The sequence below is a fragment of the Plectropomus leopardus genome, chromosome 6 (assembly GCF_008729295.1).
Source record: "Plectropomus leopardus isolate mb chromosome 6, YSFRI_Pleo_2.0, whole genome shotgun sequence".
Classification (NCBI taxonomy): Eukaryota; Metazoa; Chordata; class Actinopteri; order Perciformes; family Serranidae; genus Plectropomus; species Plectropomus leopardus.
In genome coordinates, this window is record NC_056468.1 from 4,446,340 (window position 1) to 4,471,018 (window position 24,679).

Genomic DNA, 24,679 nt, shown 5'->3' on the forward strand with positions numbered 1-24,679 from the left:
CAAACAAAAACCACTGGCTGATACTGCACATACGTAGAATTTGTATTTTTTCAAATCAGTACTCCAATCAGTTTTTTGTCATCTGTTCATAATTAAATCTCGGTCTCCATGTTGCAGAATGAGAAACTTGTCATAAGATGATCGATCCTCACAGAAGTTAAATATGTAGACAGGTCTGTATGAACATTTATCAGAGGGAAGCATAACAGTAAGAAAAACCTGTTTTAATGTCTTTATGGGCAACTGACTGGACAGAACTAAAGAAATTATGAACTTTCACATATTTAACGTCACTGATCATCATTAGGAGATGGGGCTGCCCACAGTAACCGCTGAACACGGGTGTAAGCAGCCGCCGTCTACCCCCTCTCTCTCCTTCTGCTCTGTGTGAAGAATGAGAGTGTGACATGAGGAGAGGACACGCTGCATGCGGTTTGAATTCAGGTGTAGAGTGTTTCCAGCTGGGTTATGTTGAAAGAATAAACTGATATCTGATGTTTGATTTCTTCCAACTCCCAACAAGCAGAAAAATATGTAAATATGCAGATCACAACAAAGCCGTACTTAGGGACTGTTCTGTGGCTGTGACTCTATAGTTCCACCATAACTCAAACGGAATATTATTTTCGGCATTATTTTTGTACAATACAAGTTGACAGAAGAAAATAAGAGGGAAAAATGATGATTTTGATCTTGAAAATTACTTTCTTAAAAAAAAAAAGCGATTTTCTTTTTGTCTGAAATGTTTTTTTTTTTTTTTTAATGAAATGGCACAAATTCAGATGTTGATTAAAAAAAAAAAAATCAGAAAAAGCTAGGATTACATGTTTTTTTGTGTATGAAAACTGAAGATCTGTTCTTTATCTGGTGTATTCATTGTTTATATATTCAAAACACAAAATATTCTGGAGGTCTTGAAAGATTAGTAAATATGACCAAAAATGCTGGCGCTGGCTGGCAACTTAATTAAAATACTCTGGCAGGGAAATAGCAGCATTATTGAATTATATATCGTGATAAATATCGATATTGATCAATATGGGGGAAATGATTGTGATAATACTTTTTGCCATATTGCCCATCCGTAGTATAGTTTGTCTATGAACAGTGCCAACATGACAAAATGAACCGCGGTGGCACATGGGGAGAGGAGCAGACCACTTTAGTGAGAGTCAGTTGAAAAAAACGAGAGACAGACAAACCAATAAATGTTAATATGGAGACGTAGCTCACATAGGTGATGATGACAGGCCAGAGCATGTTGTCTGTTGTTCCTGAAGTTCACTTGCATAATTGCAATGTGCAACCAAAACTAACAAAATCAAATGTATACAATGAAACAAAAATGCGGATCTTTGATCCAAGCGTCAATTATGAGGTGTAAAAAGGCCCTGAGACAGACGGAAAGTGAGAAGTCTTTGTAGTCTGTTGTGTGTACCTGTTTTGAAGATCCTTGGTTAGTTTGTCATGACTTAAATTACATCATCCCCATTTATCACACACACACACACGCGCGCACACACACACACACACACACACACACACACACACACACACACACACACACACACACACACACACACACACACACACACACACACAAAACAATAGCCCAGACTGACAAAACAATAACACCAAAGACTGGAGACGTTATGTTTGCCTTAGATTTTCCAATAGTAATATCCTGTGTTTTTGTGTGTGTGTGTCTGTGTGGGTGCATGTGTGTGTGCATGTGTGTACGTGCCTACATTGGTGTTATAGAGGAGAGATAGTGAAAGGAAGGCAATATTGGCCAAAGGGGCAAAGAGAAATAGGGAGAAAAGAAAAGAGAGAGAGAGAGAGAAATGAATAAAAATAAGTGGTGGGACCCCTTTGGTTTGGCCCCAATGACAGGGCCAAGGATTCAATGAGGTGGGTCTAGGGCAGGGCAAGTCAGGACAGCTTGGTCAGTGCAGAGTTTCAAACATTTGTTATCTTTTTGATGTCTTTTTTTCCCCTTTACCTGGTTACTCTTGATTTTTCGGTCTGCTTCCTCCTCTTCCTATATATCTGATCCTAACTGCTTTCGGTCGTCATCAGAACCATAGGAGGTGGCTGACCTGTGCAGATCAGATCCCTTTTGGAGCAGATCCCACCCCTAGCTGGGTGTGGGGGTAGCTTTGTGTTATGAGAGGGATTTCACGGGGAGTTTTTTTTTCTTCTTCTTAAAAATTAACCTATTAGTTACCAGTTAGTGGGTGTTCGGCTATCAAAAGCAAAATTAACTGACATTGATGTCCCTTCTCGGATGTGTAATTTGACAAAAGGAAGTCCCTCTCCTTTAGTTTTATTCAAATCTGTGTAGAACTGTCAGCCTACTAATATGTTGTGGATGTCACTGAGGACATTAACAAGAGCAGTCTCAGTGCTGTGATGTTGTCCAAAACCAGACATCAAAGCAGTTCTTAAGTGCCAAAGTGTTCAGCTGTTTCAAACCAGCTTTTTTTGATGATTTTACATAAAAAAAAATATAAAAAGGATTGACATGGGCCTAAAATTGTTCATCAGTGACGTGTCAAGATAGTACTTTTGTAAGTGACTTGACTGCAGTTTTCAGACCATCTCGTAAGACACCTGAGTGACGAGACAATTTTTAGAGGATCTGAGGACAGAAAGGCTTCGTCCATGTCCTGGTTTATTGTGAGGACACCAGCTTCTGTACTGACACAACCCATCTCCCCGTGGTCTGTACCTGTCTGCTGAGTGCTCAGTCTCTGGCATTGTGTGTGTGTGTGTGTGTGTGTGTGTGTGTGTGTGGTCATGTCACCCTGGGGAGATGACTTTGTCCTCACGCAGCGGAAGTCTTAGACTGCGAAAGTGTGAGACAGCGTAGTTACACAGTGGGAACGCAGATGCCACTGCTGAAGTTTAAAAAAAAAATCCATCCTTCAGTCTAATTTGTGTGTGTGCATCACACATTTAAGGACTCTTGTTAGCCCTTAAATCTGTGTTTAATCACTCAAACCTGCATTTAATGCCTCAATGCATTTTATACATGCCTGATTCTGAGAGATGGTGTTTTTGGCTCGACCTTCTTCTATAACACAGTCACACACACCCTAACACACATATGCAACAGACACCCTTTATATACATACACTGCAGAAAACTTTAATGCGGGTACTTGAGAGCTCAGTTACTTACTGAATCAGCAGCAGCTCTTCCTATATCTGCTCATACTCAACATACACTACAGAATTTTAAGTAGTGACGTTATTCTTTCACTTCATGCATTCATCGCATTGCAGATTGTGGTGTGGTTTTTTTTTCAGGTAGTTTATCAAGTCAGTCGTGTTGCTTTGCAGTGCACACTCAAGTCTCTTGCACTCTTTGCATATGATCTGTTCTTTCCCATATCCTTCCAAACAATGGAAGATGATAGTTGATGAAGGGAGGATATTTGTTTTGCATAATTTTTCACAGGCTATTGCTGCACGGTGCACATTGAGCTACATGATATGACTCGTTAACCCTTTAAAACCTGGATCAATATCAGTTTTCTTACACAGCATCTAAAACCTCTGCCACCTGCACAAATTGGTTTGATTTCTTTTGAAAACATGGAAAAAAAGGCAATGCGCAACTTGGCAAGAAATGTTGCATAACTTGCAAAAGAAAATTTGTAAAAGATGACAATAAAAATAAGTTGAACAAGAAGACAGATTATTACTAGAAAATTAACCAAAAATATGTACTGAGCATACATCTGGGTAAGTAGGACTTGGATTGTTCTACAGTTCCCAAACACTTGCAATTTTTACTAAAACCTTACAATTCAAAATATGTCATTGCTAACAGTCTCAGGCGCAGACAAGTAGCACAACTGGGCATGCTTAGGGCATGCTGTTCATATGCAGAGGTGTTCTATATTGTAATGTTTTAGCGAAAATGCATGTGTTTGGCAAGTACTGAGCATATAACTGGATTAATGAGACTTTGATTATCCTGCAGGAGTTGTCTGAATTTTTGTAAAATTATGTTATGACATATTTAGACTGTTGAAATGATCATGTTGCATGAGTCCTGCTCCTGAAAAATCTAAATTGCTAGAGTTTATACCTTACAAGAGTTACTCTTTCAGATATAAAATAGTTGGATGGTGCAAAGGTCTTTGTTTGCATTTTTAAGGTCCTCCATGAGTCCTGTGCAAGAGATGAATTACTGTACAATATGTAGCCAAGAGTGTCCAATAAACATGAGTAAAAACTATCCTCCAACAGGCTTTATCTACAGATCCTCCTTCTATAGACAAACCTGCAGTCAGATGATCTATTATTCATTATGTGGAGTTAGTTTTGGCACTGCTCTATATTTGTCCCCCTTCAGTGGTCTCTGAACCCCCAGCCTCATGCGGCTCTCTGCAGAGTCATGATCAGCCCTCTTAATAATTGAACTACAAATGAGTGGTGAGCAACTGCTTAATAATACATCGACAGCAGGGTTAGAGATCCTTTGTGTTAAAGAGGTGACTGAATGTGTGGCTGAATGGACCACTAAAAACAGCCAGGATGTGTCCCTGTACAGTGGACATGTGTTTACCTGTGTGAAGAGAGATACAACCATTTCATACTGATATAGGCTCGACCCTTGTCCTGATATAAAATTATGAAACTATAAAGATAATACTAAATGTAACACTGCATCCATCACTTTTTAGCAGTGTTAATTATGTTAGCAGCACTAGCAATGCTAACACGACCAAAAATGATAACAGTGATAACATGGTCAACAATGCCAGGGGTTTTATGTCTCAAAATTGTTCTGGGGCATCCGCAAGATGAGCACAATGTTTCCATAGCAACACAGTTTGGTTAGGGCAGCCTTATAATTGGTAATCGTCAAATGACTTGCTTTGCTAGCTAGCTAGCTCCTCCCAGACCTGAGTGGTGTGCAGTGCAGTTAACTGAAGTGTAGCAAAATTAATGCTTTACCTGATTTATTTAAAAAATGTGTGGGTTATTTCTCTTTTAATTGCTTATTGCCTTAAGCAATTAAAAGAGAAATAACCCACACATTTGCTAAAAAAAACAACTCTTACATAAAAGAAACACTCTGAAAATTTGTTTTTGAAAAACCAACACAACAAAATAAACAAAAAAGATAACGAGAATTAAAAAAATGCTTAAAGAATTTAAATAATTCTGTACCATAAATTTGAAATGTGTAATTATTATATTTATAAATATAGCTTTTCTCTAGCTTTTTTTCTCTGGACATTTTTCAATAGCCTTTGTAAAATAAATTAGCTATTTTTTTGCAATTTGTGGAATGTTTCTATTTCCATTGTTTGTTTGTTGTCCAATTTGAGGTTCAAGTACTTGTGAAAGGTGTCTAAAAGCAGCATGAGAAGAAAGGTGATGCTGCTCCAGGTTTCAAAGGGTTAACCTATAGACCCACACACGGAACCAGTCAAAAATATTCTCAGTGTTTAACCGATTAACATCCCTTCTCCATAGAAAAACATTATCCTTATTGTTTTTCCCAGCTCTGTAGTTACATAGGGAAGAATGTGGCAGTTAAATGTAAGCTGATGTGATAGTACAGGTTAACTTAGTCATCTGTGACTTGTATTGTTATCTTTTCTGAAAGAGAACCACAGTGGAAATAAGTCATCATAATCATATAACTTTATTGTGTTATCCTCAGCATTCTCAAAAAATATGTGCATTTGTTGATCTTTTGACTCAAATAATAGAAAATATGTGAAAACAGTTTGAAGTGTTGTTAGTTTGGACTTTTGCAGGTTATACGGTGCCGCCAAGATGGTGAAAACTTTCTTTCCTCTCAGGGTCTTTATCAGATTGACATTTGTCCTTATTTTCCTCTCCATTCTCCCAGTAAAACGATCATGTGTTCAGCGTTTTCCAATTGTCAAGAAGTAATCTATAATAAAGAGCTGTGAAAGGCCATGTGCGCAGTCATGACTGACTCTGGCAGTGGTCTGCAGGAGGTGGAGGGGGTTAGGGGTCAGCCAACTCTCTGCAATGTACTTAAACATGACTACAACTTCCTCTGAGGGGTTTTTGTGTTAATCGATATCTACAAGTGGAACCTTTTTTTCTTTCTTTGTGTGTGTGTGTGTGTGTGTGTGTGCTGTCCTCCCTCCTGCCTACTCTGACTCTGCTAGTCTCAAACATTGGCTTCATTGTGGTTCTAAATGTTTTGAATGGCGTCACTGGTGTGCAATGACAGTCAGCAGAGGCCTTTGTGTGTGTGTGTGTGTGTGTGTGTGTCTATGTGTGCGTGCATGCGTGCGTGCGTGTGTGTATATTGTGTGTATTTGTGCCAGGGTGTGCCGTGTTTGCATGTTTGCATCTTAGTGCAAAGTGTGCGTGTTTTTATGTGTGATTGGTAATAAACAGTCCGAGTTTGTATGTGAGTATGTTTTGTCACGAGCGGTTGTATGCAAAGTTACCAGCAGGGGAAAGGCTGCAGTATGTTAGTAAGTTAAAGCAAAACTAAAAAAAAAACGTCCAGATAATAGACCCGATAATGTTGGCGCTTTAGACATACGATGTTCTTTAATAATTTAGCCCGTTAGTGGGGCCTGTTTAATACCAGGTCTCAGTGCCTATTCCTAGCACCAAATGAAATCCCTCTTTGCAAATGTCCTTCTCTTTGCCACAGTGCTGTATTATAGCTCTGATGACTCAAAGTGTGTGTAGGCACAGTGTGAAACATGCATGAGCAAATTTTTATGGCATGTTCTCTTTTAGAAACACCAATTTCTGTGTGGATGTATTATTTGTATGTTAGCTCTCCTTTGTTACACAGACTGTTCGTCTCAAAGGGTGCATTCATATTAAAGGGTAAAACTAGGATATTACAATGAAGTTATTACCTTCATAGTTTTTTCCATCCTTTCTATTAGTTATAACAACATATTATTTACCAAAGTATTTTTTTGAGATATGGGAATGCAATGACATCACTACAGCAGGCCAAAAAACACAAGCAGTCAGACGATCAGACATCAACAACACAAAAGCAGTTTGTTTAATCCTTTGACATCTGAGCATATTTGTTTTTATTTCTTTCAAAAACATGGGGAGAAGACAATGAGTAGCTTACCAAAACATGGCCCAAAAATTAGCGCAAAGTTAGTAAAAGAATTTTACAAGAAAATTACCAAAAAGATAACGTAAAAAAGAAAATGTACCCAAAAAGTGCTGAAAAGTTTTTTTTAAGTGTGTAATTTATTTTTTGTAACATAATTTTAAATATAAAATCATAGTATGTATAAATATAGTTTTTTTTCTGCATTTTCCCCTATTTTTTAAAAATATTTTTCTAACCCCACTCCCTTTTTTTCAAAGTTTGAGTTTGTGTTGATTGTTGTGTGTTGTATTTGTGTTGTAATGTGTGTTAGTCAAATTGTGAGTGTGAAATACTGTAAATGAAAATAAGGGAGACCCCAGGAAGAGTAGCTGCTGTTTAAAGCAGAAGATCTTAATAAACAAACAAACAAACAAACAGAGCTGAAGTGGCTGATGAGGTAATGGTGAGATGGTGCCTGCAGAAAATTTGACCTCTAACATGTAAATTTGTAAGTGGAGGGAAACTGCATGATTAGACGCTCTCACAGAGCACTCCGTTGGTTTATTATTCAAATCAGACATTTGCTTTTGTTCTTCCAAGACATGAAAATCAATACAACTTCAGCAAGAGAAGGTCTTCGTAAGTGTTTTCTGGAGAGAGTGTGTTCAGTGGTGTGAGACTGTAGAGTCCTACTTTTAAAGACGTGTTTGCATATACATGTCTGCGGCTTTTATTCCTGGAGGGCATGTATGTGTAGTCATGTGTAGCAGGAGCCCAATAATATGAGTGAATTTGATAATGTGAGATGGGAGTTTTTGTTTTGTTTTGTGCTTGTATGTGTGTGTCAGTAGTCCCTTGTGTCTGTCTAAAAGGCCTTTTTGTCTGTCATGACCTTCACAGACTGAAACACACAGACGCGCTGTTTTTGTGTGTGTGTGTGTGTGTGTGTGTGTGTGTGTGTGTGTGTGTGTGTGTGTGTGTGTTTGGATGTTCAAGACAAATCCACAAAGGCGTCATGGTTCCCAGGCTCAGTGTGGACAACGCAATAAGATACCACTATGTTGGCTCACACACACACACACACACACACACACACACACACACACACACACACACATAGAAACATTGTAATCATGACTCCTGACAGTAGATTTCTGCCCTCTTGTGGCCTCACCATTATACTCATGTTGAATCCAGCAATATGTCAAATCCAGGCTTCCAGGAACGTTGCTCAGCTTTGTTTCCAATTTTTCCCAGTACCACCTCGACGTATTGCTGCAAAAACACTCCCCTGCGCCTCAAAAAGCATTTCTGTTGACAGGTCAATTATGACTCTTTCTATTTTGAATTTCTGATTTAGAGAGAGAGCCGCCCCTCTCTCCCTCAAACTCAAATCAATCGGTTCTATACCGATTCTGATGATGTGGGCAGTTTTTGCTAGATCATTAGAATCGTCACTTCGTTTGTGACTTTGAACTGCAATAGAGACTCAGCGCACTAGCTATCTTTAAAATATCAAAAGATCTCCTCTCCTCTCCAGCAGCCTAAATGTGATTTATGAATGGCCAGTTTTGGCAGTCTGCTGTGTGTCCAGTTGAGAGGCTGGCTAATTGAATTCTCAGCCACTGACAGTATTTTTCCTTTACTGGGACAAAACAAAAGAAAAGAAGCACAGGCTGAGAATGGAAGAAGAATCCATTTATATGTTTGACTTAACTAGGTACTTTAAGGTATTGAGGTCTTAATTTGCCTTTTTATGCACACAAAAGAATCAATGGCACACATTTGCAAACACTGCAAGATGTGCGCTGCATATCCCTTCTTCAAGATGACACTGTGAAAAGGTTTTGGCATCCCTGAGCAGATAGGCTAATGCATATTTAGCAGACTGGACATCCTTCACACTGCCTCCTGATGTAATGAATCGATATGTGGCAGTAGGCAAACTCAATCTATTTCACAATGTGATCCACGAGCAGGGAGATGGGACCTGACAGAGAGAGTTTCATGGTAAAGAACCATGACTGATGCCAACCTTGCAGCAGGATCACTGTGCTGAAACTAGCTAGGATTGATTGGAAATGCAACGCAAATAATCTTGTCAATTTTATCTTTTTCCTCCTTCAGTGGGTGCTGGCCTTTGAGATCTTCATCCCGTTGGTCCTCTTCTTCATCCTTCTGGGTTTGAGACAGAAGAAACCAGCGATTCCTGTCAAGGAAGGTAGGTAGACAAAGTAGGAAAGTAGAAAGTTGTGGTGACGCAAGATATTGTGCCCCTGGCAGTAATTTGCAACTGGCTGAGTAAATATCCCCACCAACAGTGCACTATTGATTATTATGATGGAAAAAGCTTGGAGAGTAAAGCACAGGTCAGTGGTGGAAGGTAACCAAATAGCCTGTATGCACTCAGGCACTGCCCAAATTTGAGGTACTTGTACTTGTAAATTTTAATTCGTTGTATTTTATGCAGCTTTATACTTCCACTCCACTACAGCTCAGAGGCAAAGGTTGTACTTTTACTCCACTATATTTGTCTGAAAGCTAAAGCAGTCCAGAGGGCAAAGAGGCAATATAGGGACAGAGTGGAGTCCCAGTTCCAGTGTTTAGATGCATAAGGCAAATGGTAGGGACAAAGGACCACAATGGGCTTTGAAGGGAAGGACCTCCTACTTGTTTTATTAACATGCTCGAAATAAACATATCAATCAGTCAGTCAATCAATCAATGTTGCTGCTGTTTACATTTTTCTCCTTTTTATAACCAGGTAAAAGACTCACTGAGATTAAAATTCTCTTTTCCAAGAGCGACCTGGCCAAGAGGGCAGCTTAAACATTGTATCAACAATAAATATAAGCAGACAAATACAATTATCACACATTACAAAAAGCGAGTACAACCTCCAGTTAAAATGCAACACAGAACAGTCACATGCATACATTAATATACACAATTTTCAATTCCAGTGAGAGTTAGAGTAGCAATCACATTGACCAAGAGTGATGTCTTCTTAATCTTTTGAAAGTGACTTAAATTCCCCCATAGTGATCAGCTCAGAGCAGCGGCAAACCTGTTGTTGTTTTTTTGGCACACATATTATCTGTAGAGCATTTACACAGCCTGCCTGAGCAGCACTAGTCAGGTGCGCATCAGCTGCGTCAGCTACAGCACATCTAGAGAAACGGCGGCTTGCCATTTTTGTTTACTCATGCCGCGTGCATTTGGCAGCAGAAATAAACAGCGAAAATGGTGTTTTGATGATTAGATTTACTCTATACCACCTTTTACTGCAGTTTTAAAGTCCCTCTGTCACAGAGATGAGGAAACACAAAGATGTCTATTTTACTCCAACTTCCCTGTTTCCGTTTCAAAATAAAAGCCCTCTGACACAGTCTCCATGGACAGAATCCCATCAGCTGCTGACACAGGGCATTTTATTTTGAAATATTTGCAGGACTGTGTTGTTGTCAATGCAGGAACTTGCATGACTTCATAAATGAGTGGAATTTGTGCTTATAAATTTTGATATACAATACTCAGCAGCAGGCAGCGACGCAGCAGCAACGTTGCAACAATGCTGCACATGTGAACACCACAAGCATGAAACACCCTGCAGCTCGGCGAGGCTGCCGTCACACGCTGCTGATGCATGCTGTGTGAAACAGGCCTGAAAATGGGCTTCAGTTTCAGCTTGGAAACAAGGTTTTCAATGTGTGGTTTGAATGGCAAGTTTTGGTCAGTAATAATACCAAGATGCTTGTTGTGACCATTTCAATTTCAACCCCTTAAGCAGTTAAGATCTTAGGAAGATTAGCTATTAACTTTTTTCCATTTGAAAAGAGCATGACAGTGGATGATGGAGGACTGCAATGATATACTGGTGTTGGATGAGGTCTTCTGTCCTTCCCTTCATGTTAATCTGCATTATGTTGTTGTTGAAGTATAGGAAGCGAACACTAATGCTGACTCAAGTTTCCCCAGATCTGCCTGCAGTCATAAAGATATTATGTAGTCCTGTGGAGTATGGTCATGCATTTTAAACAGGCAAACGCATATTTTTGCTGCTGCTACAAATATGCGATTTGCCTCTCACCATGTGCTGTAGCTTTTGTGTCCTTTGTTCACCTTTTCATACTGTGCTGCACTGTCTTAAGTTGATTTGTGTTTCTCATGTTTTAGTTTGTGTTCAGTGCACTTACTGTTGCCTGTAGCCATTGTAGCACCCAATTTATTTTGATGCTTTTTGTCTTTCTTGTTTCACTTCACCATTGTCTTGTTTCTGCTGTTCTTTCTTTGTTTCTTCGGCTGTGTTTCTTTTCTTTCCCGTGCGTGATGCATGTTCTCAACGTGTTGGATGCACCAGTGTGTAAGTTATCATCACTTAATTCTATCCTCACACCTGATCCTGGCTGACACGATCCATTAATGACGACACTTTGATCTCTTGTAACCAGGGTGTGTTAATCCTGTGTTGTGGTTATGTGTTCCTCTATCTGTGTGCATACACTGTATTTTCACCTAACCTTGATCCATACCATGTGTCATGGAAGACCATCTCTGAGAACTGACATGTTTCAGTCACTCAGCAGCTCATAACATTTTGTTCTTTGAAATATGGAAGGTGTTTTCCCCTAAAGTCAAGTATTAGTACTTTTGATACCTTGTGAATGATCAAACTGATATCCCCCAAAACAGATGGTATAGCTGTGTCCAGATGCAGTCAAGGCTGTTTATAAGGGACAGTGCTTGTTTTTATGCCTCTGCACCTAAGGTTGTCAGCCCATCTGTATGTTTGCAAGTCTGTTTCCTAAAATTTCGCACAGACGTCTTTTTTGGACTCAACACCTGATTGGACCTGATTAGAATTTTTTTGTCAAAGTTCAAGATCTCTGTGACCTCATTTGTCTCATTCTTGTAAATGCAATTTCTCAAAAATGCATTTCTTCAAATGAATTTCCTCCAATTTGGCACAATTGTTCGTTGGATTTGACGATAAACTAATAAGATTTTGGTGGCCAAAGGTCAATGTCAGTGTGACCAGATTTTGTTTTTAGCCTTGTTGTAGCCTGTAGCTCCTAGTGTTGGAACCGCGTTCACATATGCACGCGAGATCAACGAGAGCTTGCGGTATCTGCATGCCAGTGTTTTCATGCTACCAGGAAGCCTCCTCCACACACAGAGACAGACTTTTTGAGTTAGCAGCAAGCAGCTGGTCCCCTTGTTGAATTTAAAACTACTGTGTGTGGAGGACGCATCCGAGTAGCATGTAAACACTGGCATGCAGATACTGGGAGTTCTCGTTGGTCTTAAGCGAGTGCACATACGTGAACGCTACATTAGGAGCTCGGGGCTACAACAAGGCTAAAAACATGGTGCTAGTGACATTTTTCAAAATAATTTGGCACATCAGGGTTACCAATGGATTACTTCAGACAACCCGTATGGAGACATTTTGTGGTTCTATTATGTTTTTTTTTATGTTGGAATCCTGTTCATTTGCTTCAGTGTTTTTTGCACTATAAAAATCTCATCTGAGTTTCCATCAGCATGAAGGTGAGTACATAATGACTGAATTCTCATTTTTTGGGGGGGGGACCATCCCCTCAAGCACACCCTGTAGAGTACATCACTTCCACATTCCACTGCACAGACTGAAATATGAGAAATCTTTGAATCCTGAATAATGTACAATGATGGTGCCTCATTCACTATGATGAAAGTTGCTGACTTTGTGCAAGCACGTTAAAGGTTTTGAAGGCTTCATATTAGGGTTACCACATTTTTTGGCCCATATGCATGCATTTTATGAGCCACTGAATGACTGAATGGTCCTGTTTTCAGCTGTATTTGCAGTATGTGTATGCATAGATGAAAATGATTAAATATCTACCTCTCCCTTTGAGTGTATTCCTCTGAGCCCTGACACACCAGTCTTTAGTGATTCTTTTCAGCTTTTTAACAAAACTTCTACCAGACCCTCACTGTTTGTTTCTCTGCAGTGTCCTAACTGCTGAATTATACAAGACATCTCTGTGCTTGTTGTGACTCTAAATGTGCAGTCAGTCCCTACCTGTGTGTGCTTGCGTGTGCTTTCGGTGTGTTTGGATGATTTGCAGGCACAGAGTCAGTTGGGCACTTTGCGTATTTGACTGAGTCTGTGAAAACTACTGGCTTCATTTAATGATTTTCTGTTTACTCATGTAATTCTTGTAACATGCAGCTTGTGTACTTAACACTTTTCTCTACAATTCATGTTAAACTCAATGATGCATCCTGGCCTGTGTTTGACAACCTTGACTTGGTGACATGACTCGCAACTTGTTGGTCAGACAGGACAACATGTCAATGAACTGAATGCACTGTCCTACTTCTTGTCAACATTTACCAGAACCTCATGCACTGTGAGGATTGATATCATGGAATTATCACTTGATAATTGATTGCTAGACCCTTTTATTGCCAACAAAACACCTCTGAATAACTCAACTATTTTTGAAATCAAAGGTTAAAAGCCGACACCCAGATAGAGCAAAGATGTTCAGGGGCCTCATGTATGAAGACATGCATGGATTTCCTACTGAAACATGGCTTAGGCTTAATTCCAGAAAATGTTTTACAAACAACAAAATCCAGATGTATGAAACTGTGCGCATGCATGAATCCAAGCACATTCCTTTGTACATCCCAATCAACATGGAATTGAGCTCAACTATAGGAGTACTAGACTCCTGTGTAGACAGGATGATATTCGGGGGCGCATATGCTAGGACAATTAAACAAACAAATTATTTATTCACCAAGAGGCCGCTCATCGCGCACTGTGCCAGCTTGTAACCTGTTCCCAACCAAACTGCTCGTTAGAATGAATAATTCGTGCATTGGTCCAAGCCACCTTGCCAAAATGTTTGTTAATTGCATTTGCTCATCACATATGATCTATACATTGATCAGATTAAAATGCTTCCTGTTAACATAAATATATTCACAAATATATTCATTTTGGCAATACCCACTCTTGTTGCAATGTGCCCTTTAATGTTGGCCAGTTCAACTGCATTGTATGGGAATTTGATATACCTGGCTGACATGCAGATAATTCTGTCCTACACAGCTGGCACGACTCGGCTCAGGGTCAACTGGCAGTCCCGATCGGTCGGCCAGCTCTGTCTGGAATGCCCCTGTCGCTAGGAAGCCCAGTGTGGTCAACACCTGTGTGGGCAGCGCATGGCTCCTCGCCGTGTCTCGCTCCAAGACTGGCGCACAATTCCAAGAGGATTGCCCTTGGAAACCTGAAGTGGCTGATGATCCGGTCGTCATCGTGTGCCCTTAAAATGCTCTTGGCCTCTAAATGTGCCTTGTGTCTTCACATTGCGCCACTTGCAATATCTTCTCACAATGCTAAAGCTGCCCTTGTTAACATTATTTTATGCTTTTATATCCACTCACATGGGCACATCACTCAGGGGAGGAATTGTTTTGACATTATTACATAACAGTTTCCCAGCATCACCTCTAAGTGTCGTCAATGGATCAAAAGCAGCAGAAACATGCATAAGCCAGCCATGAAGTTGGTGTCAAGCACCGCAGATTTCCATGGTCATTTCACTCTTGATACATCTGAACATGAACATTGAAAAGGGCGTACGCCACGTTTTTGTGCGTACGCATCCTTTGTACATGAGGCCCCACATCTGTAATTTTAACGGTCTTGTCCATTTTTCCTGGGATTTAACAGCACAAGTGTAAGTGCAGCTTCATTTCTATTTCACGATGACAGTAGGCACGTGTCCATTATAGATTTGTGCAAATCTTCCGTGATATTTTGGAAATGTAGATAAAACACAATTGTGAGGTAACTACATTTCCACTGAATTATGTTATGCAACTTATCCTCTCGCGCTAACATTTCAAAAAGTACAGTGATGGATGTTCAAACATTAGCAGGTTTATTTCTGTGGCCACGTATGAGGGATTTCTGGGAGGTGATAGTCCACCATTTCACAGAGGAATTCTGGATTCAAAACTTCCGGATGATCCTATCAACTTCTGAAGAGTTATGCGACGCAATAACACCTCTTGTAGCTCCTGCAGCATCATGAGGGAGCCAGTTCCTACTGACAAGCACATAGCCATAGCATCATGTGACCTAAAAAAGCCAAAAAAGTGTTTCCATTACAGTTTTGCGGAATAGGGCTTTTTTTCGAATCCCCTGAAATACCAGCTCATGGGAGTTTTGTCTAAATTGACATGTTTCCATTAGGCATATTTTATAATCACATTTTCAATTTGCACAGTTTGAGGGTTAATGGAAGTCTCGCTTATTCATGATCCATTCTTATAATTTACCTAATTGCTGATCTTTAATAATTCATTCTTTGAAATGATTTTTTTTGGGGTCCTTTTGCCTTTATTTGAAAGGACAGAATGCAAGCATGAAAGGGGGACAGAGAGGGGATGACATGCAACAAAGGGCCACGAGCTGAAGCGAACCCTTGGCCACTGAAGCAAGGACACTACCCTTGTACACAGGACGCCCGCTCTATCTACTAAGCTACTGGATGCCCCGAACTCTGATAACTTAACATGTTAAAAAGAAGACTAGAAAAATGTATGCTGCACATTTTCACAAAAAAAGTTAAATAAGTCTGTTAAGGCATAAAAATGTATACTTTGAATGATTACAATAATGCAGATGGGAGAGTTAAAATTGTTTCTGAGAATAAATCAATCAGTGAAGTCACATACTTTTTTACTCAACCTTGAGATCTGTGTCTAAAGAAATAGGACCAGTTAATGTAATGAAAAAAAATTCTGTATTGATATCAAACATGAAGACATACTTTATATTATTAGAACTGCATTATACAACACTGTCAATCATCAATTAGCTCTTTATCCAGCTGTTACAGATGCAGATGTACTGTATCTGTGCACCAGACAGCATTGCTGTCCTTTTATTTAATTTCTCATAAAAGGATAGAGAGAAAGAATCGGAGGAAAATAGGAAGAGATTTTGTGGCTGAGTATACGGGATCCACACTCAGACATGTTTCAACAGCACCGTCACCATGGAAACATTGTGCTGTAAGCAAGAGCTGAAGTTTCTCTTTCTCCTGGTTGAGCACTTGTCCAGCCAGCATTTATAGACAGAAGAGGAAACATATCATGGACTATTTTAGTGCAACACAATGATGAAAGGTCTGTGTATTCAGCATTGACATGTAGGAGCCTCCCTGGCCATTACCTGCTGCGCTGCCTTCAGGTGGCTCGCCTGACATCTTTCTTACTTTCAGACTTTAACACAGTCTCTCCTTCTGCTTCTTCATCCTCATTGTCCTGTTTGTCCTCAACTTCTTCTTGTTCTACATCCTCCTGCCACAACTTCGACCTTCGTCTGTGGTTTTGTCTTCTTTTTTTTTTTCTTTCTCTTGTCCCTCCTGTCCCGTTGTCCCTCCCTCATGTGCAGCCTTTTACAGCGCGGCTCCCCTCACCTCAGCTGGCATCATTCCCATTATGCAGTCGCTGTGCCCAGATGGACAAAGGGATGAATTTGGCTTCCTGCAGTACAAGAACTCCACGTGAGTAGATTTTGTCAGCAATCACTCAGTCTCAAAACTTAAAACAGTTGTTTGTATTTAGTGATTTGTTACTCTTTTGTAACTGACTCATGCTATATACATATTAATGCATCATTAAAATTAATAATCTAGCATTTAATCTTAATAATCCATTAAAATATAAATCTCTAGTTCGCTTGTTCTATTGGCCCAATTAAGCGAAAACAGTGCTTTTTCATGTGCGACAGTGGAATGTTTTTGGCGTCATAATCCTACACTTTTCCCAGTTTTTATTATACATTCATAAACTCTGAACATAAACCCCTGTAATGCCATGATGTGCAGTTTTTACTTTTTTGGTACAGATAATAAAAATGAGTAATGTTTTGTTAATTAGGGAGCTTTGGAGATGCTGATAGGAGGATTTTATTTTCTTTGGATAGAGCCAGGTCAGCTGTTTCACCCTGTTTCCAGTCTTTCTGATAAGGTTTAAACTTTAGTTTAACTCTCAGTGTAGTCCAAGGAGGAATACTGAGATGCTTGATAAGTACAGTCCTGATTTTTCTCTTGTCAAACTGTTTTTCATTTTGCACATCCTCTCTTGTTTCTTCTACCCAACACCTCTCTCACTGCCTCACTTTGGAACCTAAAATAACTCATGCACAATAATCAACACTCTCTTAAAACATTGGATCCTTATGCCAACTTATCTGTAAACATACTGTCTCTGGAAGAAAAGGACTGACCATGGGACTATGTTTCTTCTCTCTATTTCTTCCTCTGTTAGTGTGACCCAGCTGCTGGAGCGGATCAGTGAAGTGGTGGAACAGAACCGCCTCTTCACGTCTGACCGGCCTGGTTTGGGTCAAGAGCTGGAGACCCTGCAGCAGCACCTGGAGAAGCTCAGCTCGACCCCTTTACCACCAGACTACAACTTCAACACCAGTCAAGGTCTGACAGAAAGCCACTCTTTAACTGATGCGTCAATGTGATGACTTCCTCTTCCAGGTTCCTCTCACCTAATGATGTAGTCATGATCGCAAAAGTGACATCAATTGCTAAAGTGTAAAGCTAGTTACATTTTTGGCAGAAATAAGACCTCTGAGGTCTTTAGTCTCCGATGTATGAAAAATGATTGCTGTAAAAGAAAACTTTTTAAATTTGCTGTGAAAAATACACCCTATTTAAACGGTGTATAGCACATGGTCTAAAGTGCATATTGCGAGTGCATTTATGGCAGGTCTAATTACTATTGGTAGTTAAATAGTGCATAATTCAGGTGAAAGCCAAGAGGCAAATGGGTTGTATATAGTCCCATTCTTAATCATAGGTGTGTTTTGGGAGTAATTTGAATTCAACTGGTCGGAGTGTCATCTGCACCCGCTGCACTTCTATTTACTTTGTCAAATTGGAGAAGTGAGCATTTTTGTGCTGAGAGTAATGCAGTCAGAGCAGTGATGGCATTGCAGCAAATATTGTGGGACATTTAAGCAGCAGAACTAAAAACCGTAGTTATAAACTTGACAGAGGAGGCAGAATCAATAATCGATAAAGTTATTCAGCTCCTGGTATGTGAGCATCTCTCTTAATGTGGAGTCAAACAGCAGCTCTGCAGCTCTGCTCTGATCTCTGCTATGTTCACATTTTACACGTCATTAATATTTTCCTCATTAATTATGTATTTTGTTATTTCAGATTATTCACATATTATTTCAACAAGCAGAGTGTACACACTTTGTGGACCCGCCTATCTGATTGACGTGCTGTTTAAATTGCAAGAAAATACTGCACCACTCCAACTCTAGACCAGGTTTTTGTTGTGTGTTGCTTTGTGCTGGGTAAAATAAAAAGAAATCAAGAAGAAAAATTATATATATATATATATATATATATATATATAGTAGATGTCAGACAACTTAAATATGCAGGGTGTAATAAGAAATCACATTTTTTCTCATATCCCCAGAGTTTTGTGCACACAGATATTTTGATGTATAGACCAACCACTCTTCTTAAAAGTTCTTGTTTATGTGAATGAATATGCACTTATTACCAGTAGAATTTTAAACCATCATGTGTGTTTTTGTGTGTTTGTGTATCAATGCAGGCTTCACACTGGCCAGTGTGTTGAAGAACCAGTCAGTTTTCCAGCAGTTCCTGGTTAAAAATCTTTCCTTGTCCAACTCCACAACCAGCTTGCTGCTCAACACTCCTGTCAGCCTCAGAGAGGTGATTCACTGTTACTACACTAACACACTCAAAGGGATTTTTCTATGATGGTTATAAAAGAAAAGAAGACTGAACCCACTTGAGTCCAACCTGACTTTATTGTAACAGCCAGGAGGAGGACATAATTTCAAATAAGTTCTTGTTAAATCATTCTGAGGCACCCAGCTCACTTTTATAGGTTCTGGTAACACCCTCCCTTTATCCTTACAGTCATGTCTTTAAGTCATACTGTTAGTCATAACAAAAGGGCCCTCAGGTAACAGAAACTAAGAAGGCCTCATTTTTTTTACTCTCATTCTACATTCTGTCACTAGCTGACACCTGATCACATAAAAAATACTTAAGACTTATTCTGATGATGGTTTTGATACCAGGGATACTGAATAAACAAAAGTGATTGATTCTAAGCAGCATCTGCCACCCCAAAAAAGCAAGCACTCTGTCCAGCATTAATCCTTTGAAACCTGAGCAAACTGGCCTGATTTCTTTTTTTTTCTTTTAAGAAGTTATGAGTTACAAGAAAACTACCTTAAAATTAGTACGGAAAAAGAAAGAAGAAAAAGGTAAAAACATATAAATATACAGAAAAAAGGTAAGGGTAATAATATTTAATAATAGTAAAATATTGTTTTCAGGAAATTGTTCCCAATTTAAAATATATATATATTATTAACTTAATAATTATTTAATTATGTCTTAATGCTCAATTTTCAAATGGTTCAATGCATTGTGAAAGGCATCTGAATGCAGCACAAGAAAAGATGTCATTACAGGTTTAAAAGGGTTAATGCTGTTATACTCATGTCCATATTTTGTGTGTGTTTGTGTCCTGCAGGTGTATAGTCTCATCTTTGGTACATCTCTCAGAGATGGAGGAGGGGCCCACAGATGGATTCGGGGGGCAAAAGACACCAGACCAAAAGCTGGAGACAAAGTTCTACATCTGAAAGTGGGTTCATACACATTTGAAATTATACACACATATGCGCACACACACAGTGCCACATATCAGAACACCAAGGTCCAGTTTATGGTAGTTGTGACGGCTATTAGTTGACCTTTTGCTGTTAAATGCACTGAGTCACATCACTAATCATAGCAATCATGGTAACATCATGGAGGTCCGGTGAGGAACTGTCTGGGTAGAGCTGTGTTCAAGTGAGATTAGAATAAATAAAATTTGTTTCCAAGTTCTATCTGGGAAAATAAACTCCATTAGACCCTTTCATCCATTTCAGCACACTGGATAATAGTATGTGAGCAGCAGTCTACTGCATCGGGTGCAGCCACAGTGTGGAGCGCTCAGCTCAGTGCTGATATACAAGATACTGTCATTTATCTACAGTGAACACAAGAACAGATAAAAACACTACACACACATTTTTACTTGAAACTAATACTTTTCTGTGGCATGTTAATGCCTTATCCAGGTTTTCTGTACAGGTGCATTATTCAACTCATGTCATGTTGTTCAAACCCTGTAAAACCTGAGCAAATTGGCTTCTAAAACTAGGAAAGAAGATGTAGCAAGAAAATAGCTAGAAATTATTAAAAAGTACAAGAAAATTACCTGAATTACCTACATTAGATGCAGTCTTCAATCTTATGCCCCTCTCAAAAACAAAAACAACAACGCGATTTTGCAATATTTTGAGATTTGTTTGGCATTTCTTCTCAATTTTTTCTATGCACAAATTGAAAATGTGCATGAAAAGTGGTGGATGGAAATGCATCTGTTGTTGTTTAATTGTTACATGAGCTTCTGTAAAGCTTGATAGCTTTCACTGTAAAAATTCTCAGTGTTGTAATAGTAACTAAACTTAATTTATGTCTCAAACTATACTGTGTTGGGTTCTTAAAATTTAAGGAATTTAGTCCTTGAAAAGTCCTTAATGTTTAAGAAGGTGGGGAAACACTAACCCGTCTAATTGCTTGTTTCCTCTACTATTGATGAAAACAAATGAGGATATATCTGAAGTTAGTGCTGCACCACAGCTCATTGACAGTTGAAATTATTTTGCCATTATTATAGCTGTATTCATTGGTATGAACATTAAGCATTAACATTAAGTGTGTATTTTCTCCTGAACCCTTTGAAACCTAAGCAAATTGACTTGATTTCTATCAAAACATAGAAAGAATGCAATGAGCAAGGAAAGAATATTGATATAAAAATTTGCAAGAAATTAGTAAAAAGTACAAGAAAATTCGCCTTCCTGAAATTTAGTTTTGAAAAGCATCAACAGTAAAAAAATTAAGAAAAAGGCAGCACAAGAAAAGTGATGTTGCTCCAGGTTCCAAAGGGTTAACAGTGATACCTTTCGTGCCTCTCCCACCCAAACCCCATCCATAGGAGAAGCTGTTGGGAGATGTCCACAGTCTGGAAGGAGGTCTGATACATAAAGCCTTAAGTGACCCAACCAAAGCAGCCCACAGACAGGCTCTTCTTCAGCTCATGTCGCAGGCTTTAGGCCTCACTGAAGTCACAGGGAACCAGAGGAGTGACCAGCAGGGCCTGAAAGAGGTGGAGGTATGCTGAGCTGTGCTTTCTTCACATTTGCATTACTAAGATTTGGAGCTGAACATGCAATATGCAGCCTAACAAGCCAGCCCGGTCTCATTCTGAGCTTGTCAAATACTGCCGCTTTGACAATGCTTTCGGTGTACAATCTCGACTCCAAACAGCACTTTTCGCGTCAGCCTGATACGCCACTGGATGGCAGCAGTTGAGAACACTGCCTGACCAGTCAGTCCTGTTGTTATTATACGCCGCTGGGTGGTCAGACAGATAGATGACTAGATGGCACCTGCCATGTCAGCATGGCACTCTCAAGTGACGCCGCCAATCTGATACGCAGATGGGCGGCGTCATTTGAGAGCGCTGCAGGACAGAGCGTGTCGCATGCATATAATAGGCCACAGAATGGTGTCAGGTTGAAACACTGACAGAAATTACGTTTTATTTGAGCTTGCCGATGCTTGTAGGGGCAGTTGATTGGTCAAACAAACCCTAGACTGTCATGCAGGTGTATGGTGTTTGCTTCCCATCTGAATGTGATATTTTTTTCCACACCTTACCATGTGCCTCATTCCCCTAATCCTAACCATCCATGATTTTGTTGACTGATCCTAACCACCTGTGCCAGCTTGTGGGTTTGTTGACATCCCGACATTGGCTGCCATGTGCTTTTGTTGTGGGAACATATCAGCATGCCGCATCATCCCACCATGTGCATTTGTTGACATAACTTTATCCCGAAACATAAAGAGCAGACACAGAAGTGTACCTGCAACATGTGATGACTTGCTGAACAAGCAGCAGGACTAAGAAAGTTCTACCTTAATTGCCCTGCACATTCACACAGATGTTTTCAGTTTGTCATCCTCATAAGACCTTTGCTCACCTCTGCTTTACCTGGGGACTTCATGAGGTCATCAATCATTTTCAGGCATGAGAATGACAGGACCTTTAGATGTCTGTTTGTCTCCCACAGGGCGTCCTCCTGACTGGAGACATGCTGGAGATCCTCACCTGTAGGGAGGGCGGGGCCAGTGAGCTCAGTAAGATCCTGTTGGTGCCAGAGAAACAGCGACCAGTGCTGCAGGCCTATCGCAGCGCAGTGTGTAGCGGAGGGGAAGGTCAAAGGTCAGAGCGCTTCAGGCTGCTGAGCCTCGAGCTGAGAGATCAGATCAACACACAGAGCGTCACTGAGAAGGTACAGCACAAACACCTGCTATAAATCCACAACTGTCATCAGCTAGTATGAGAAATAACTGTCAAACAACAAAATAATTTGACGGTTGTACTGGCTGTTTTCCCTCCACTCCTAATGTTTTGTTTTCCTTTACATCACAAATCACTGTGGAGCACAGATATAGAGACATAGATACCTCATTGGCCACTGTTATTAGCTCCGACGCCATTTATGGGAGGTCAAGATTTGCGAGTAAGCGAATACATGTGTGTTGAGAGATGCAGAATTCACCACAATCGACTTTAACTCGCTATATTGTGAACTGATTTTCAGGATTTTTTTTTTCTTATAAACATCCGAAGAAGAAGAAGAACATTATACTGGTCACATGTCTGAATGAATGCCCTAAAAGGACTTTTGAATATCAGAGTCCTTACGGGGGTCTTTTAGGTCAACCCAACACTGGACAAAATTTTTTAGATGACTAAAAGATTGCAATTAACTTTCATGAACCTAAAACACACTGACATAGCTACATAGCTACTGCTAGCTATACCTACACTCTACCCACACCTACTGAATTTGGGGTTAAACCGTTATTACAAAAGACAGCTCCTGTCTGTCACTTTAAGAGGCCACACCCTTAATTATGCATAACTTAAAGCCTTAATAAAATGTGAACAGGTGAGTTTTTACAAGGTTGTAAACTTGTTAATTTCCACTGCAAAATTTGACATTTTAAAATGGGGGCCTTTGGGAATTGACTTGTTTTTGGAGCCAGCCTTAAGTGGCTGTTCGAGGAACTGCAGTTTTTTACACATAATAGTAATGACTGATATATTGTAATCATTCTTTTAAAACTCTTAAACTCTTATTATCTTTATCACTGAGCATAACCGGTGTAATCTGAACGGTGTAAAAGATGTGATACATTGCATTGTGGGTTTGTCAAATGGCGAAGGGTAAATATAGCCCTGTATGCTGTAAATAGGCAGTGATTTTGGACACAGCATTGGAAAGTGGTGGGCTGTGACAAAGTTCTATTAATACAGGGAAGAGAGTCTCTTGAGACCGTTTCCTTGGCATGAACTAAAGCATCAAAAATGAAAAATAAAACTAAATCTCAAGCAGAGTGTGGATGAAGTTAAATACTGTCTATATCTGTGTAATCCAAATATCAGCTGAGCCTGTTAAAATACACAGCAGTTCAGTGTTGCTGAGGACATATTTTTATGCAAGAACTTTGATTGGATGACATTCCAAGATGAAAATAAAAAGGTTTCTCCATTTTTAGGTAGTGGTGTGCTGTGGATAAGGTGCATAAGTAGAAAAGCCTATGATTTTAAATAAAATGAAAAGAAATTGTGCTCACAACATGTTTATCTTGTTCACACAAGTTAAAAATGAACAAACTCATCTTTAGTAACTTTCAAGACTAATCAAAATCTAGTAATGAATTATAATTGCCAATTTTCTATTTTATAACCATTAGTTATAAATGCTTAGTTGATATTCAGATAGTTTTGGAAATTGTGTTTACTGTTAACCAAAAATGAAATGGTAATTAATGTTATTTAGTAATTATTAGCAATTATTTTTACTATTGTACGTATTATAACATTTTGTAAAATAATACTAAGAATTATTATTTTTATGTTTTTGTCTGTTATTGGCTATTATAAAATTAAAGGCTCCATCTTAAATATATTAACTATTATTTACCATTTAAAAATACTTAAATCACATATAGTATAATCAGTTTATCATAGTATATGCAATAACCTGTTAAATTACCATCAATTACAGCATTTATAATAATTAGTTAACTTTCAATTAATTATCATTGGATTAATTAACAATAAAATAACAATTAGCTTAAGTTTAAAAAACTATCAGTTACCTCTTTATTTATAATGGTTACTATAAAATGTTACCAAAAATGTGTTTTAACTTAAAATTGGTTTGTAAAATTCCAGAATAACTTTTTAATAAGGACATGTGTAATACATTTAAATGCTGGACCTTTTCTTGTATCTTTAAAGCACAGGAAGACCGTGAATTTATTTATTCATGTAATTGTCATCCACCCTTCCTTCACCATTTCTTCCTCTCTCCCTCCACCCC

General features: G+C 39.2%; 1 protein-coding gene across 3 annotated transcripts in view; it reads left to right on the forward strand.

The window, feature by feature from the left end:
• abca2 (ATP-binding cassette, sub-family A (ABC1), member 2) overlaps window positions 1–24,679 on the forward strand; it is an 86,521-nt gene that overhangs the window by 16,536 nt on the left and 45,306 nt on the right. For 2 of the 3 annotated variants that reach the window (XM_042488847.1, XM_042488848.1), the window contains 8 exons: window positions 9,205–9,298; window positions 11,438–11,440; window positions 16,541–16,652; window positions 17,419–17,582; window positions 18,739–18,860; window positions 19,696–19,809; window positions 21,214–21,390; window positions 22,355–22,576. In XM_042488847.1, coding sequence (XP_042344781.1) covers window positions 9,205–9,298; window positions 11,438–11,440; window positions 16,541–16,652; window positions 17,419–17,582; window positions 18,739–18,860; window positions 19,696–19,809; window positions 21,214–21,390; window positions 22,355–22,576 — 1,008 coding nt within the window. The remainder of the gene's footprint in view (window positions 1–9,204; window positions 9,299–11,437; window positions 11,441–16,540; window positions 16,653–17,418; window positions 17,583–18,738; window positions 18,861–19,695; window positions 19,810–21,213; window positions 21,391–22,354; window positions 22,577–24,679) is intronic. The other variant, XM_042488849.1, reaches the window with a different exon arrangement.